This window comes from Helianthus annuus, chromosome 6, assembly GCF_002127325.2.
Source record: "Helianthus annuus cultivar XRQ/B chromosome 6, HanXRQr2.0-SUNRISE, whole genome shotgun sequence".
Lineage (NCBI taxonomy): Eukaryota > Viridiplantae > Streptophyta > Magnoliopsida > Asterales > Asteraceae > Helianthus > Helianthus annuus.
In genome coordinates, this window is record NC_035438.2 from 38,160,860 (window position 1) to 38,178,110 (window position 17,251).

The 17,251-nt window shown below is 35.8% G+C and overlaps 4 protein-coding genes and 1 non-coding gene across 5 annotated transcripts; 4 read left to right on the top strand and 1 right to left on the bottom strand.

The window, feature by feature from the left end:
- The first annotated feature begins 892 nt into the window (after nucleotides 1–892).
- On the top strand, nucleotides 893–3,289 carry LOC110865262 (very-long-chain (3R)-3-hydroxyacyl-CoA dehydratase 2). Its single transcript, XM_022114499.2, has 9 exons — nucleotides 893–1,080; nucleotides 1,155–1,240; nucleotides 1,618–1,665; nucleotides 1,766–1,854; nucleotides 2,044–2,097; nucleotides 2,276–2,343; nucleotides 2,484–2,530; nucleotides 2,613–2,710; nucleotides 2,971–3,289. Exons 1-9 carry the CDS (start codon nucleotides 1,022–1,024, stop codon nucleotides 3,079–3,081), a joined length of 660 nt encoding a protein of 219 aa, XP_021970191.1. The 5' UTR covers nucleotides 893–1,021; the 3' UTR covers nucleotides 3,082–3,289.
- Nucleotides 3,290–3,456: 167 nt separating this feature from the next.
- Nucleotides 3,457–8,670, bottom strand: LOC110944633 (ABC transporter B family member 20). The gene is made up of 11 exons (XM_022186287.2): nucleotides 8,326–8,670; nucleotides 8,156–8,210; nucleotides 7,908–8,083; nucleotides 7,619–7,819; nucleotides 7,251–7,510; nucleotides 6,862–7,172; nucleotides 6,150–6,373; nucleotides 5,730–6,070; nucleotides 5,272–5,648; nucleotides 4,941–5,182; nucleotides 3,457–4,855 (listed from the first exon to the last, which is right to left on the bottom strand). The coding sequence occupies exons 1-11, from the start codon at nucleotides 8,668–8,670 to the stop codon at nucleotides 3,605–3,607; spliced, it is 3,783 nt and encodes a 1,260-aa protein (XP_022041979.2). The 3' UTR covers nucleotides 3,457–3,604.
- An 813-nt stretch (nucleotides 8,671–9,483) lies between these two features.
- Nucleotides 9,484–9,555, top strand: TRNAH-GUG. The gene has a single exon. It is a non-coding gene; the product is annotated as a tRNA-His (tRNA).
- A 2,795-nt stretch (nucleotides 9,556–12,350) lies between these two features.
- LOC110865261 (pentatricopeptide repeat-containing protein At1g07740, mitochondrial) lies at nucleotides 12,351–13,897 on the top strand. Its single transcript, XM_022114498.2, has one exon. It carries the CDS (start codon nucleotides 12,457–12,459, stop codon nucleotides 13,783–13,785), a length of 1,329 nt encoding a protein of 442 aa, XP_021970190.1. The 5' UTR covers nucleotides 12,351–12,456; the 3' UTR covers nucleotides 13,786–13,897.
- An 847-nt stretch (nucleotides 13,898–14,744) lies between these two features.
- LOC110865260 (dirigent protein 10) lies at nucleotides 14,745–15,806 on the top strand. The gene has a single exon (XM_022114497.2). It carries the CDS (start codon nucleotides 14,791–14,793, stop codon nucleotides 15,694–15,696), a length of 906 nt encoding a protein of 301 aa, XP_021970189.1. The 5' UTR covers nucleotides 14,745–14,790; the 3' UTR covers nucleotides 15,697–15,806.
- Nucleotides 15,807–17,251: the final 1,445 nt, after the last annotated feature.

A 17,251-nucleotide genomic window follows, 5' to 3' on the forward strand; every position in this document is an offset into this window, starting at 1 on the left:
TCGTTCCCTCCACCCTCGTTATGAAAATGCTCGATATTTGTTTCAATTATTAAGATATAATTTCTAACCTAGTAATTAATATAAATAAATAATAAGATAATTTATGGAATTTTATCCGTAATTTCTTAAATGTTTGAAAAAAAATATTAAATTTAATAATTTAAACTAAACAATAATTATCTACAATTAAGTAAGAGTAGATGATTTAGAATAATAACCTAGTAATTAATATAAATAAATAATAAGATAATTTATGAAACTTTATCCATAATTCCTTAAATGTTTGAAACGGATATTAAATTTAATAATATAAATTAAATAATAATTATCTACAGTTAAGTAATAGTAGATGGTCTAGAATAATGACATGTGTCCTTTTATTGGTTTCTTTTATTATATAGTATAGATAAATAATATTATAAATGAGAAGAAGATTAATATAAATAATAATTATCCATAAGAAATTAAACTAAATAATATTTAATAGGAGGATTATCTATAATTAATTAAATTTTTTTTAACTAAAATAATACTTATCTATAAAACATGGTCTAATATGATGACAAGTGTCCCCAAAATGATTTCTTTTATTATATAGTATAGATATAGATAATTTCAAGAAGCTTATGGGAACATGGTTTTTTTAGCTTATTTGAATAAGCTTATTTGAAGAAGATGGTTTTTTTACTCATTACACACAATGATATTATACCCCTCCCGATAATATAAAATAACTTAACAAACAACTAAAGATTAATTATTAATTATCAACTTGTAGAATATAACCTAATCCAAACACTTAAAAATAGCTTATTAAATGAAAGAAAATAAGTATAAGCTATTTTAAAATATAAGCATAAAAAAAAAATAAATAAAAGCTAGGACAAACACCCCCTTGGTGCAGCGGCGCAGTAGGTTGTCAAATTTACTATTTTGGCTTATCTACGCATTGAAGGTTGCCAGATAAGTCCTCCGCCACACACGAGTAAAATCCATCCCCCTCGACGCCGGATTACGTTCAATGACGCGTCTCTCAGATATCTATCTCTTCTCTTACAACTCCCTTCAAGCTTTCGGATGGTATTAACAACACAACCACTATCCTCGGCCAAAACACACACACTAACTAACTAACACCCATTCTTTGTGTTCAGGGCAATTGCTTTGTTCAGAATTTTAACTGACTTCTTCTCTACAAAGTCGGTCAACGGTGGCTACGCTTCTGCCGGAGAATTGATTTGTGAGTCATTTTATCAAACACCTAGTGTGCATACTTCGTAGTTTGATTGATGTAGGCTCACTTAGTTTTAGTGTTTAGTTAGGATTTATGAGTTATTAGACATAGTTTTGGGTTTATGAGTCATTTTATCAAACACTTGGTGTGCCCATTTACATTTTTAAATGTGGGTTCACTTAATTTTAAAGTTTAGTTAGGGTTTATGAGTTACTAGACATAATTTTGGGCGTAGATATTACAAGATCTATTTCATCAATTATTCTGTTTGTTTGAACAAAATCTGCATCATTTCTGACTTTTAGGGTTTTTCAGTTTAGTGAAACATTTTGTCTTTATGAAATTTACTACTTGGATTGATTTTAATTGTTGTTGTGAGATAGGTTTGTTGCAGACTCTTGCTTTCATAGAAGTGATCCATGGAGTTTTAGGTGGGTACCCGAGAACAACACAAGTCCTAAAACTATAATGTTAACATAGGATTTGAACTAAAAGTTCTATTTTTTTTTTGTTTTTGTATTTGTATTCAAGGTATTGTGCCTAGTGGATTTCTCTTCCCTCTGATGCAATGGGGAGGAAGGACACATTTCCTGCTCGCCATAGTTCGTAAAATATACGAGGTCCGTTTTGTCTTCCTTTATGCATCTTGTTTAACTATATACCAGAATTTAGCCCAAATATATATAAGAATGAGAAATGAAGGTGTTATAAATCTTTGATTTTGAACATCTTAGCTGTTGCTTCCTGTTCATACTAGTTTTCTGCATGTTGACTGTTGTTGTATATGTATGTTCTGCTTCTTTATATAGGTTCAAGAATCGCCTGCAGTTCTCATAACATTTGTTTCTTGGTGTTGCATTGAGGTAAATTCACCCTTCTGGTTACAATACATCGTTGCATACATCTTCTGAAGTTGATTTCATTAGGGTAGTGAGCCACTCGACCAAAGCTTTATTTCCGATCGTTAGTAGTAAACCTATATTCATTATATCTCTATAACATGCGCTAAAACAAGTGTTTTGACTAATCTCACGGAAACAGATAATTAGGTACCCATTCTATGCTTTGAGCTGCTTGGGTAGCTGCCCGTCTTTCCTTACCTACCTCAGGTTCGGTTCAGTCATCTTATTTGACATCAGCTCATGTCTTTACTGGTTCAGTTGTGCACATGAAAACATTTTGGACACTGAAGTTTAATATTTAGTTGAGAAAATAAGGGTTTCTTTTTTTTTTTTTAATATTTTGCTAGGTATACAGTCTTCATTGTGATCTACCCAATTGGAGTTGTGGGTGAAAGTAAGTTGTTTCTGTGTTATCTTCATAACAGTTTTCCAATACGTGCACGTTGTATATACTGACCAACTTATTCCTTAAACAGTGTGGATCATGTACCAATCACTCCCGGTTATCTTGGAGAAAAACCTTTATGCAGATTATTTTGCTGCCGTCCCTTTCAGCTACTATACGTTTGTCAAGGTATCTTACCATATAGATTTTGCTCCACGTCATGTGCCACGTCACCTATCTTTTTTCTATTTCTGTAACCATTAGCCTAAATGAAAACAATTTCAAAGTTTGAACCTTTATGTGAGTGCAAATAAGCGCGTTACGATTACGAAAAACCGAAATCAGATTAAAGTTTGTTGCTTTACTATTCTATTTGCTTATATTTAACTATTAGTTACTGATATGTTTTTTTTATAATTTAATTCTTTTTTCTTAACTTTTGAATCCAGGCGGTCCTCATTTGCTATCCATTTCTATGGCTGCAACTGTATCTATATTTGTTCAAGCAACGACGTTCTAAACTGTATCCACGCAGTGAGAAGGAGAAAAAGAGAAAATGAAGATCCAACACTTGATATATCTAGCTGAGGTGATAATTTAAATCCCTTCTGCATATTTTTTTAAATGTATCTAGCTGTATGTATCTAGATGTTTAGATCTACATGTGTATTATAATTCAAATATTTGCACATCTATATTATTAAACATGTATTCTTGTTATCTCTGTATTCTTATGCTGAAAATAATGCACATATACATGTTAGTCCTTGTGTAAGAGATTAAGCAAAAATATCCGAATCTATGTTTAAATGAGATTGAGCAAAAATATCCGAATCAATGTATACAATGTACTATCGAAGTTAATTACTTATTTATGATATTGCCACCATGTGAAAGACAGCCTATGATCCGAGGAAATAAACGACAACAGCCTATGATCCGACCTAAAATTATCATTTTATTATGAGCCTTTTGTACAAATTTGAACGTAACAAAGACAAATCTACAAGATTAATCGCCTATTTGCAGAAGAAAAACATATAATTTGTACAAATTATTTGAATAACCTTCATTTTGAGCAAGTTAACGAGCCGAACCGAGAAAGCGAGGCCGAAGGCCTTTAACGAAACGACTACGTGGCTGGGTCAGTTTGGCATAAACACCATCCTTCATTGCTGCAAGAGAATCATGAGTCCCTTGCTCCACAATTTGGCCTCCATTAACAACCAATATTTTATCAACTCGTCTCATCATAGACTCTCTACGTGCAACTATTATTGTTGTTTTGCTACCGATTAACAGTGTGTCAAGAGCCTCTTGCACCATACGTCTTGACTCGTGTTCGATCCTATTGTCAGCCTCATCCAACAACAAAATGGGCGCGTTTTTCAACACCACACGAGCAATGGCGATCCTATGTTTCTGTCCCGGTGTTAACTCCATCCCGTCGGGACCAGCCTTAGTGTCATACCCTTTAGGCAAACTACTAATAAAATGGTGAGCATTCGCGATTCTGGCTGCTTCTTTGATCTCAGTTTCACTTGCATTACGTCGCGCATATGCTATGTTTTCTCTAATGGTGGTCGAGAATATGACCGGTTCTTGTTGAACAAAACCGAGCTGGCTCCTTAACCATCTTAGATTAAAATGTTTCAAGTCTTTTCCATCTAGAAGTATCTGGCCAGAAACCGGATCGTAAAATCGTAAGATCAAAGAAAGGATAGTACTTTTTCCAGAACCGGATACCCCGACTACACCCACCGTGTGTCCGCCTTCAACTTTAACGTTGAAATCTCGCAACACCATGATTTCTGGACTTTTCGGGTAACAAAAGCTGACATTTTTAAACTCGATAGTTCCATACGCACTAACGGGCTTAAGTGCAGTAGATTCATCATGGTTAACCTCAGGAACATGATCGATGATATCGAAAACACTAGCGAGATCTTTCTGTCTTTTGTGTATGTTAGGTGTCATAATCCCGAACGGTTCCACTAGTGCAAAAGTTGCAAATGTAAAGACGATATATCCTCTAAGGGCCGTGGGAAGGTCGATATGGTCATTTCTTACAAAAGCAGCGGTGTACCGAAGTAGAACAGCGTTGCACGCGAAAAAGAGAAATCTTGAAAAACCGGACATGAGTCCAATTGAAATTCCATGAAGGAAAGTTTGTTTGTAGACCTTTTTTAGATATATAGTGTAGAGTCTCGAAGCCTCATTTCCGGCACAATACGCCATTACAGTCGAGATGTTACTTACCAAATCTTCTAGAACCACTGAAGCCTTCTTATGAAGCTCCGCAATTCTCCTCGAGAACCCAGAAAACAACCTTCTCTGAAAATCGACGATTGTTATTAACATTAATTAAATCTGGATTTAAACAACGAATCGAAGATAAACTGTTAACATTGACAAGAACCTGTGCGACTGTAGTGATGATTAGAAATGGTATAATCACCAAAGCCACCAATGCAAACCTCCATTCCATAGAGAATCCGATAATTATAGCAGTGAAGGCAGCACAAAAGTCCTGGATGATCATACATAGTCGGTTGCTGAAAACAGCACTTGCATATGTGGCGTCGTTTGCTAGTCGTGATAATAAGATGTCAGTATTGTTTTCATCGTTATCAAACCATCCTACTTCACTCTGGAGCATGGCTGAAGATTACAAATATTCAGTTTCAAAATTAGAAACAAAATGATAGTTAGTTGCTAAAGAAAAGATATAATAAACGTAACGGTTTTACCTGAAAACATCATTCTTCTGATTCTTTCGGTCATTTTTTCTCCCATGATTCCGAAGTAGAAATGATGCAGTACGGTGGCTACTAAAGCAATGATAGCCATGAGTGCAATTATCAAGCACCATTTATCAATATCAAAACGGCTTGCACCATGTCTATAGTACGCAGTCACTATGAGGCCAACAACATAAGCAAGGATCGGTCTTAAAGATCCAAACGCCGAAGCCCCCACGCTTCCCAAAACTGCGTATAGACACTCTGGTAAACTTAACTTCACAAGTCTCCGTAAAGACGGTGAACACTTACGGTCTGCATTGTGTCTCATGACTTCAATACTATCATCAACTGAGTCATTGTCATTGTTATTCTTACTTGGCAACCTGAAAATCATAACAAACTCACAATTCATTTAACCATCACAAACACGCGCGCACAAGAAGTACAGTAGCGTAGTAGCGTACCTTTCAGGGAGTTTGATCACTTCTTCACATCTAAGAAGCTCTGAATACAGGCCATGTGAGCTAATCAATTCATCATGCGTACCCATTTCGACACACTGGCCACCATCCATCACAGCGATTAGATCAGCTTCTTTCACAAGATTCAATTTCCTAGCGATCATTATAGTTGATCTCCCACGTGTAATCATCCGTAACGTCTCCTGAACAGCATTTTCTGCTTCCAAATCGAGTCTGCTGGTAACTTCATCAAGCAAGAGAATTGTCGGGTTTGAAAGAACTGCTCTAGCAATAGAAATTCTTGTCTTATGTTCGTCTGTCAACGTTAAACCGCTTTTACCAACCTGATGAATATCCAAGTAAAATATTTGAAAAAAGAAGTGTAAAAGATGGTAGTTTATTGAAAAAAATATGTTTGCAGACCGGAGTATTGTATCCGCTTTCAAGTGAACTTATGAATGCATGCACATGTGCGATCTTAGCAGCCTCCTCAATTTGATCTAACGTGACGTTAGGACGTCCATAAGCAATGTTATCTGCTATGCTTGAACATGCTAAAGCGGTTTCTTGTGTCACCAGCCCTATTTGGCGTCTCAACCATTCTAGCTTCAAGCTTTTAATATTTACTCCATCCAAAAGAACCTCTCCTGCTCCACATGACACATTATAAATATTATTAAAAAACAACTCAAAGTTACTGTAGCGTCCGTCACATCACGCTCAGAAACTTTTTTTTACTTTAGCCCTTTCACTTTCAGTTTTTACACATAGACCCCCCTTAACTTTCTAAAAACTTTATGAAATGTCATTTTGACCCCCTCGAGTTTTAATGCTTATTTTTGTATATATATGTGTCGGTATGAACTCAAGTTGGTTTACGTTTCGACATAAATTTTGTCGGGTAAGATATAATACGTTTTCGTGCTTATTTATAGGTACGTTTTCAGCTGGTGTACGTTTTGACGTAAATTTTGTTCGGAAAAGAGTGAGGTCAAATATAATACGTTTTCATTAGGCAGCATAAAGTCGAGTTTTTTACGTTTCAATGCCGCAACAACGCGCGAGAGAAATGTACTAGTTAGAATTTAAAATAAAGATTATTGTACTAAAAGATAACAGAGCTAGATCATCTTACCCAAATTAGGATCATACTGGCGTTCTAGGAGGCGGATCAAACTACTTTTTCCCGACCCACTTCTTCCCACAAGTGCCACAGTTACTCTAGCAGGGATATTCAGGTAAAATCCACTTAAGACAGGGATCGCAGGACACGTGGGGTATCTAAAGTAAACATCCCGAAACTCAATTTTTCCTTGCACAAAAGCTAAAGTATTTCCATCTGAACACGTAGCTGAACCCGAGTTTCTTATAACGCCATACAATCTGTATGCAGCTATACGGCCTTGCTCAAATGAATACAGGATTGTAGACGCCTGATTTAACGCACTACAATATAAGATTAGTAAACAAGGTGGCAATAACTATAAAAATAAATATTATAGCAACAAGAATATAAATTCTTACATGCCAATTAAAATTATAGCAAAAATGGCGGTAAGGATTTCAGCGCCGCTAGATTTTCCACTTGTAACTAAAATTCTTCCAACCCAAAGTTGCAAAGCACAAGAACACATTCCGAGTCCATCTGTGAATCCAATGCTAAGTCCTTGTACAAGGCTTATTATAATACCGTATTTCAGTGTATTGTGAAGAGAAGACGCGTAAGAGTGTTTGGCTAATGCTTCGTTTGTGAATGCGTATAGTGTTCTAATGTTTGACAATGCCTGCAAAGAGCATAACTTATTTAATAAAATGAATAAAATCCACATGAACAAGCTTAATTATTTTTATACAACACGTTAAAATTCCGAAGTTGAGATACACGCGCGTACCTCTTCAGCAACGCTTGCGGCATGAACGTTCGCATCTTGAAGGCTTCCTTCAAACTTACGGAGAAATATATTTGAAATCCAACCTGCAGCCAAAATTACCGGACTTGTTGCCAATGCTACAAATGCGATCTGCCAGCAGTTTATAAACGCAATGACAATCCCACCTAAACATGCCGCAACGTTGTGAAGATAATCTCCAACCTGTATATATAAAGCTTGTTATTTTTTTAATTATTTAAAAAAACTAGAAGAAATAGAAGAATATACGAATGTTGGGAAATAGGTATACCTTTTCACCAAGAACACATTGAATAACTTGAGCATCAGTCAACACTTGATTAACTACGTCCCCGTTGTTTCCATACGTATCAAAAAAGGTCATGTTTTGGTTTAGTATTACTTGAACGTACTTCGTCCTTAACACGGCAGTTTGTCTTTCGGCCGCAAGAATCCAACACCATATCTCTATAAGATAAATACAAGTTCACACTAAGCATAAAAAAATAATTACATTTGATAGTGTAAATTTTTTCTTACTGATCCAACTAGCAGCAAAGACAACCAAGCCTATATACACAATATACAAAGCATACTGCAAATTCAAAACAACAAAACAGTTTGTGAGAAATTTTGAAATACATCCACAATCAGTCACAAATAAGCAAAAATAAAAATAAAAATTAATAATAATTACAAGAGAAAAATACCCGAGAAAAACGGTCAAACAGTTCATCCGCATTACTATGAAAGCTCAATAAATGAATAACTTTTCCGAATAAATGTATGTATACCGCAAGCGATGCACCATGAACCACAGAACCCAACGACCCGAGCACCATAAGAATCCAGTCAAACCTATCCGCACAGTTAAACAACGCCATAAACGGCACTGCAGATGGTGAAACTACTTTTTCCTCCCCAATGTCATCATTCTCATCTATAACACTCCGGCGACTGGTGTTGGGCAAAGGAGTGTCCGGGGCCTCAGAATTCTCGGACACAGGCGTCAGCGGCCCCACACCATGCGCCGAAGTCCACCCAAGTTCCAACATCATTCAGATTGAAAGTTCAACCACTTTGTGTAAAAGTAAAAACTAAAAAGTAATTTGAGAAATTTAATGATTTGAAAGTGGCACATAATGACTGTTTTAGAAGAATGAGTTACAACTAGATGTTAAGGATATAAACATTAATTCAAGAATAAAAAGGTTGACGATATGATTGTATTTTGGGTTAGTTTATTCTGTTGAGTGTATGGGTATGTTGGTCTCTTCTTTCTCGGGTTCCCGCCAGTCCGGCAAATAACTTGAACCCGATTGGATGATCCGAAATCCGAAATATTACAATAATATTTATAGAAAGTTGACTCAACATTGGTCATGTCAATTGGTTGGCATGTATCATTAAGAAAAGTTAAAGTTAGGAACAAAAACATTACATACATTTCTATGCTCGGTCTTGTTATTGTTAGTTGCATTGTAAAACATATTTTTGACCAAAAATAAATTTGATATAATTCGAAGACAAAAGATAAACCGGGTTCAATTTTTCTATTAAGTAAGTTAAATTTATGTTTAACTACAATAACCACTCGAGTTCTAATATTTTTGGTTCAATCTTTTATGAATGTTATAATAAAAATGGTTCGAATATAATGAATATGAAATTTGATTACTATTTAGTTTGTTAAAAGGAAAACTTACTTGACGTAGAATAATCAAGAAGAAAAAAAAAAAAACCTAGTCGCTTCCTTCAGTTAGATATTCAGTCTAGATAATCATAAATTATTTTTAATAGCAATGAATAATATCAAAATTTAATTACTTTTAGTATATGGTTACACAAATGCATAAAAATAGCATCTTGTGGCTGTAGTTTAGTGGTAAGAATTCCACGTTGTGGCCGTGGAGACCTGGGCTCGAATCCCAGCAGCCACACTACAATTTTATTTTTACGCATTTATTTTTTCTCTTTTCCTTCAACTGTTAGTGATGCAAAAAGAAATGTCTAAAGGCTTGGTTTTCTGAAATCTAATAACAGCAGTGGCGAAGTTTGAAAATTTCCACCGTGGGGGTCGGAAGTCACCGAACCTAAAAATTCTATATAAGTAAATATTTTTTTTATAAAACCAAAAATTTTTACACGAAACGTACATACATAACACTACTGAGCTGAATAACAGAATATAGATTTTAAATTTTTATAAGATTAATTTGTAGAACTCTTTGAAATCAGAATATAGTTCAAAAGAAAGTTCCATGTTTTATTAAAGAATTAAATAATCCAACAAATTCGACCAAGATATTCAACTCTCACATTATCACCATTGTAGACCACAACCACCACCCCATAGTCGCCACTACCCACCCACCCCTACCACTGCAACTAACCACTCCAACATTATAGACATGGACGGTTATATGTAATCTACAACATCGAACTTAAATGACTTTGTAGGTTCTCGGATTATTTGATTGGATTGGTAATCACGTCACTACTTCATTGAGAGGAACGTGGTAAAATGGCGTGTTATACAACTACTTGGGCTACTAGTTAGTTGTGTTAAGCTAATAGTCCGAAAAAGTTTCACGATCATCAATATAAATTAAAAAAGCTCTAAGTTGACATTTAAGTTATATTTCAAAAAAAAAAAAAAAAAAAAAAAAAAAAAAAAAAACAAACAAACGAAACAAATCAAAAATCCTATACTTATACTCAAAACCCAAAAAAATAAAATAAAAATACAATGACTCAATTCAGTCCGAAAAAAAAAAATCTAATTGACCGGTAATCTTATTACCATATGGTTGAAAAATTATGAGCTAGTCATATGATCACTAAGGGTGAAGGGGGTGCTCACCTAATAGGTGAGTCCCCTCTCTTACGCCAAACCAATCCCCGTGTGCCACGTCAACTCCCCTCTTAAACTCCCCTAACACCCCAATTTGATGGCGCCACTCCCCTCTTAACTCCCCTTATTTTTTTATTCAAACAAAAAAAAAAGAAAAAAAAAAGAAAAAAAAAAGAAAAAGTTTGATTGGTTGAAAGTGGGCTGACCCACCATCTTTCCTCTCTCTCTCCATCGGCGAGAGCCCACTGCCTTGTCTACCTCTCTCTTGTTCATCGCTCCAATGGCGCCGCCCCCCTAATCGGTGAAACCCCTCCCCGAATTACGCCCCGCCCACCCTAAGATCGTGAGTGACTAATCATTTGTTTATGCCTCCAAACTTTTTGACTATAATTAATACCAAAATAAAGAAAATGTCTTTCTTCTATTCGTTTAACCAATTACGAGCTCCAATATAGTTATTAGGTGTCAGATAATCATATATACAATTTTTGAAACATTATAGCTTTTAGTTGGTGTTTAAACCTTATGATGATATGAGATAATGACTTTATATTTTATCTTTTATTTTCAATTAAATGTGTTATATAACACATATATAGGATCTGTCAGCTAAGATGACTGATGCATAAAAACTTATTGTGAATTACAAATGGTCCACATAATAGCCCGTTATTTTTATATACATACATATGTATATTTAGCCGTAATTTTGTCAATAGAGTGGTGGTGCATTAACAGGGCCGTCTCTGAAAATCCCTAAGAACTTTTAGGCCCTGTGCGAGTAGGAAAATTGGGGCCCTCAAAATAAATACGTGTATATAAAATCAGTATTAGTATTATGACGATGGTTGTAATAACAATAAACAATAAAAAATTATTATAGCAAAATGATCTATGTTAAATAGTGAGGTCTCCATATGTATTAGATAGACGGATGAACAAGTTTCAGAATCGGACGACATTTTCTATATCTCAAAGTCCACAATAAGTAACAAAGATTTTAATATGTACATTACATGTTTCAATCAACATACAGGGTTCAAGTGTTATCTAAACATCTGTATGAAAATGAGCTCAATTAATTTCAGAATTATTAAAAAAACTTATCAATTATCACAACTATTCATGTTCATAGACTTGATACAAAGCTCAAATTAGCATGGATTGAGAAAAATATCTGAGTTTTATGTTACAAATAGATTATTACACCTAACATTGGTTTCATGAACAAGCAAAAGTAACCAACACTTCAATTCTTTAAGCAAAAAGAACTCTAATATGTATAAACATATCTAAATTAGTTTGCAACACTAACCATTTCATATAAGTAAAATAAATGATACTAGAAAACGGAGTCCTACTAGGTTTATATTGTAAAAGAAAGAACTTATTATGTAAATGATAACATTAGGAAAAAAAAGAACTTACAAAAATTAAACTAAAGACTAAAAAGGTTAATTTGTTGGAGTATATGGGCCTTATGAGTTTCCACCAATTAAAAAATAAGCTGAATCATCTAGTTGAGGCCCAAACAAAACTTGAAAGAACTCAAAAAGTAGAAAAAAGAAATTAACACCACAGGGAATCGAACACGGGAGGTTTAAAATGGCAAAAAAGTGGCCTTTCCACTGCACGAAAGAGCCAACTTGTTTATGTTTTTACGTTAAAAGATTTATATATAAATTAAAGGTATATTTTTAAACAATTTTGGGCCCCTCGATATTATGGGGCCTGTGCGGTGACACTTCCCGCACAGGCCCAAATCCGGCCCTGTGCATTAACAAAGACAAAACCTTTAAACACCATAAAAAAGATTTTGGGTTCAAAACTTTAAACGCTAGAAATAAAAGAAATTTGTAGTTAAAAAGAAAAAATAGCCCGTATTCATCTGCCGGCTCCTTTTTCTGTCGTTCTTCCATACAGGCTACAACCTCTCACATCTTCCATAATCACTTAACTAACCTTCCATAACCAAAATCACAAACCCATGTCCATTCTCCGCAAATCACCCTGCACTTACACTCTCGTTCGCCATTATCACAAACAACAAAAACCCCACAAACCCCCCCGCAAACTGATCCCATTCGTCACCGATCTCAAAAACATTCAAAACCCAGACGAACTCTTCTCCGTATTCAACGATTACCACCAAACTGGCACCTTCAAACACGACTACCCATCTTACTCATCCCTCATTTACAAACTTGCCAAAAAACGAAACTTTGAAGCAGTTGAAACCCTTCTTCAACAGTTACAGCTGTATAACGTTAGATGTAAAGAAGCCCTGTTCATTGGGTTGATCCAGCATTACGGGAAGACCGGGTTTGTCGATAAAGCGGTTGAATTGTTTCGGAGAATGCCGTCGTTTGATTGCTACCGTTCGTTGCAGTCGTTGAATGCGATTTTGAATGTTTTGGTTCAGAATGGGAGGTTGGATGATGCTGGGGAGATGTTTAAGGGGTGTTCGAAGATGGGTTTTCGACCGAATGTGGTGTCGTTTAATGTTATGATGAAGGGGTGGCTTGGGAAGGGGGAGTGGGACGGTGCGCGTAAGGTGTTTGATGAAATGCTTGAAAGAGAAGTTGAGCCTAGTGTGGTAACTTATAATTGTCAGATTGGGTTTTGGAGTAAGAAGGGTGAGTTTACACAGGCTAAGAGGTTGTTTGATGAGATGGTTGGCAAAGGGAAGAAACCGAATGCTGTATCGTATGGTTTGTTGATGGAGGCGTTGTGTTCGGTGGGAAAGTTTAAGGAGGCGAAAAAGATGATGTTTGATATGGAATATCAAGGGTGTAAACCGCGGCTTGTTAATTATGGGGTTTTGATGAATGATCTTGCGAAAAGAGGAAACTTTGATGAGGCTAAAGGGTTGCTTAATGACATGAAGAAAAGGCGAATTAAGCCGGATGTTGTAATGTATAACATACTGATTAATTATCTATGCAAAGAGAGTAAAGTTGAAGAAGCCTACAAGATGTTAGTTGAGATGCAGGTTAATGGTTTTGAGCCGAATGCAGCCACATATAGAATGATAGTTGATGGTTATTGTAACAGTGGAAAGTTCGATGAGGGCTTGAAGGTTCTAAACGCGATGTTATTGAGTAGGCATTGTGCGCGGTTGGAAACCTTTTGTTGTTTAATTATTGGTTTGGTTAACAACGGGAAGGTGGACGATGCTTGCTTTGTAATGGAGGAGATGATGAATAGACGAATGAGCCCTGATTTCTCGTCCTGGGAAGCATTGGTCGCTAGCACTTGCAGTGGGGATAAAAGTGCCTGTTTGCTTGTGTCCGAATTGGTTTCGTCAAGTGTATAGGTCCATTTGTTTCGTTTAACTCTAGCCGAACAAATAAATGTACACAAACACGTTAGTTAAACAAATATTGTTGCTCGTTAAGAAAATAAACTTGTTCGTGTTATTTTTTATATGTTTATTTATTAATATGCTAAGCGAACACATACGCACATGGATGAACATAAAAAATTTAAAACAAAAATCCAACATTCTTAAACGTAAAATCAATATGACAATATCATCATCGTACTCAGTAAATCCCAGCAATAGCAAAACCAAGGTAGGATCTAAGGAGGGTAAGATGTGGACTGCCTTACCTCTACCCCGTAGGAATAGAGAGGCTGCTTCCAGTGAGACTCTTAGCTCGATAGTAGTTTTGCGTCAAGCCTTGGACATAAGGCACATAACACTCAGCAATCGGGACAAAGACCAATTAGTGCATGTACCCTTTTGTCTTTCAGCTATCAACGCCACCACATGATGTATGATTAACCGTCCTCAACTTTTAACGTTATTTTCACAAAATTAGTAAAATAACGTAAAAATTAGTGCACTTTCACTTTTGCCCCCCGATGGCCCACACATATATACATTATATGCGCATATCGCAAGTGGAGTTCTAACTAAATTCAAAATAACATCATCATTAAACAATTTGAAAATTTTTGTCAAGTTACTATCAATTGATCAATATCCATATTCTAACCTCTCTTATGTTTCACACTACTAATGTATTTTGTTAATATTTACTTTATTTCCTTCCAATTAATACTTTATTAATAAAAAAAAACACTTTAGGGTGTTTGGATTTAAAATACTTTTAGTAGTAGTTGTTTAGAATTTAAAGAACACAAGTTTAGTTGACTAACTCTAATGGCACCCACTCCATGTTATCAACTTCACCATTTTTGAATCCCCCATTTTAGTGTGTGTATAAATACACACATCTTTCATAATTCAAACACATCACATCTAACAATATCCACTATCGCATCAATCATTCACTTGATCAAACAAACCTTTCTTATGGCAGCCTCTACCTTCACTTTATTTTCACTACTCTCCCTTCTTCTTATCCTAGCCACCACAATCCCATTAACTCTCTCGGCTCGAACCCTAGTCGAGGAACCAGAACCCACGACCCCCGTGGTTGCACCCGAAGCAGGCGATGATGTGACTCCCTTGGGCGCCATACCACCTAACCCAGCCACTAGTGCTGCAGGAGTGGTACCCGTCGAAGGTCCTGATCACACACTAACCTTTTTCATGCATGACATTCTCGGCGGGTCCAACCCCTCGGCTAAAGCCGTCACTGGTGCTGTCACTAACCCGGCTGTCAACGGTCAGGTCCCGTTTGCAAAACCAAACGGTGCCAATCTCCCGGTTAACAATGGCGTCCCACAAGACGATGGTAACAATGGGATTATCAACAACAACAACCTCCCATTCCTAACCGGTCTAGGCGGGACCACCTCGAATGTTTTCCAAAACAATAACAATAACAACAACAATAACAACAACAACGTGTTTGCAGCCATTAACGGTGGACAGCTACCTCAAGGTAATGCTTTACAACAGTTTATGTTCGGGACATTGACCGTGATTGATGATGAGTTGACCGAAGGACATGAGCTGGGGTCGGGTCTGATTGGAAAGGCTCAAGGGTTCTATGTATCAAGCTCAATAGATGGAAAGAGTCAGACAATGGCATTTAGTGTGATGTTTATGCATGGGAGTTACATTGATAGTTTGAGTTTTATGGGGGTTCACCGGAGTGCGGTTGCGGAGTCTCAGCTGGCGGTTATGGGTGGAACTGGTAAGTATGTGAATGCTAAGGGACATGCTGTGGTGAAGACATTTCAGGGTACAAACCAGCAGAACAATGATGGCACAGAGACACTGCTTCAAGTTACTGTGTATCTTGCTTATTAGTAGTTTGTTTTAAGTTTGTGGGTTTGTTTGTTTGGTTTGTGATTCTCATATTTATGTGACCTTTAAAAAATGTTGGTAAAATTACAAAGAATTTCTATTTTTTTTTATTATTCTGAAACTTCTGTATGAATACATATTAACTGATCACCATGGTATGTGATATATGTATGATATTATATATGTATTGTTAGTTTAATTGAAATAAGTAAATCATTCAATAACACTTAGGTTTAATAAAATCTATACTTTCTATAAAAGGAGAAATCCCAATAACATAAGAAAAACTGATGTGTCAGCAGGAGAGTATGTCCAACAATGCTTTTCTTATGTCATTATTATATCATAAAGCTTAATATTAAAAGACTTTAAAATTTAAAGGTGGTCCACATTTAAGATGCAAAGGTCTGCTGAGGAAAGGTCTGCCCATTTAAAGCCTAATATAAAATAATATTTAAACTTTTGTTTAAACATCTGCCCTCAACATTTTATAATCAAACATCAGTTCCCAATAAACATCTGTCGACATTCAAAATTTTGGCTCCACATTCAAAATTCAAACCATATATTCCAATTCTATAAATAAGGGTTAATAATCTGGCTCCACATTCAAATCTCTCCCGCTCACTTCTGTGAGCGTATCTCTCTCTCTCAAATGCATCTTTCTCGTGATTCAGCCGCTAATCTCCGATTACACTTCTTTGTTTGAATGTTTGTTGATTATGTTTACATGTTATCGTTCCAGTATCATTGTTCCAACATCGTTGTTTCAATAAAGCTTCCCATCACACATCAACCTTTCAATATCGATGTTGCAGTATCATTGTTGCAACATCGTGAAAAGTTGCATGTGCTATCTTCTTTGATGGGAGAGTTGCATTGTTCGATTTTCGTTAAATCGAAAGTCAGGTTTTCTTGCGTCAGGAAGATTTTCTCCTTTTATAGAAAGTATAGATTCGTGCAATATCGTGAAAAGTCAGATGTGCTACAACAGTTGAGAAGAGACCTTTGCATGTTAGGTTTGTTTCTTATTTTGATTAACTGTTGATGATGTTGAGAGTTTTTATTTACACTGACATTTTAGAATATGTTAAGATGCATGTTTATATTATTAAAATGAACTACTACATAGAAAAATACAAATTTAATAAAATATTTATAAAGTATTACACGCTAGAGTTAACACTTGCTAGGATTTCGTAGACTCTGGCCTTTCTCCATGTGATTTCATGCTCTCTTTTGAATTTCAGGTCAGTTAGCATGTTGCAGATTTTTTGATCCTGTTTTAGAAGTTGTGTCAGAAACTCTTCTGCATTCTTCTGGAACTCTGATGGAGGAGAGTGGAGGACTTCATCGAGCAATGCTATGCTTTTCCAGGTTTTGTTGTAATTAGTGTCATTTATTATGTCGACTTTCCTGTTTAGTTCTTCGTCTGTTCTTTGTTCTTTGAGTGACCACATGGAGAACTGTGTTTTAACATCGCTGGTGTCTGACCAGTGGTAGAAGCTGAAGTTTGCCATGTAAATTTTTTTGTTGGTTTTCTGATTTGGAACAATTT

Bases quoted from the DNA above. Each gene is read 5' to 3' on its own strand.
- LOC110865262 (XM_022114499.2), top strand. From the start codon at position 1,022: ATGACGCGTCTCTCAGATATCTATCTCTTCTCTTACAACTCCCTTCAA. The intron at 1,081-1,154 runs GTATTAACAACA...CTTTGTGTTCAG, and splicing joins TCCCTTCAAGCTTTCGGATG to GGCAATTGCTTTGTTCAGAA. The intron at 1,666-1,765 runs GTGGGTACCCGA...TTTGTATTCAAG, and splicing joins AGTGATCCATGGAGTTTTAG to GTATTGTGCCTAGTGGATTT.
- LOC110944633 (XM_022186287.2), bottom strand. From the start codon at position 8,670: ATGTTGGAACTTGGGTGGACTTCGGCGCATGGTGTGGGGCCGCTGACG. The intron at 7,511-7,618 runs GTACGCGCGTGT...TGCTCTTTGCAG, and splicing joins CCGCAAGCGTTGCTGAAGAG to GCATTGTCAAACATTAGAAC. The intron at 7,173-7,250 runs GTAAGAATTTAT...CTTATATTGTAG, and splicing joins GCTATAATTTTAATTGGCAT to TGCGTTAAATCAGGCGTCTA.
- LOC110865261 (XM_022114498.2), top strand. From the start codon at position 12,457: ATGTCCATTCTCCGCAAATCACCCTGCACTTACACTCTCGTTCGCCAT.
- LOC110865260 (XM_022114497.2), top strand. From the start codon at position 14,791: ATGGCAGCCTCTACCTTCACTTTATTTTCACTACTCTCCCTTCTTCTT.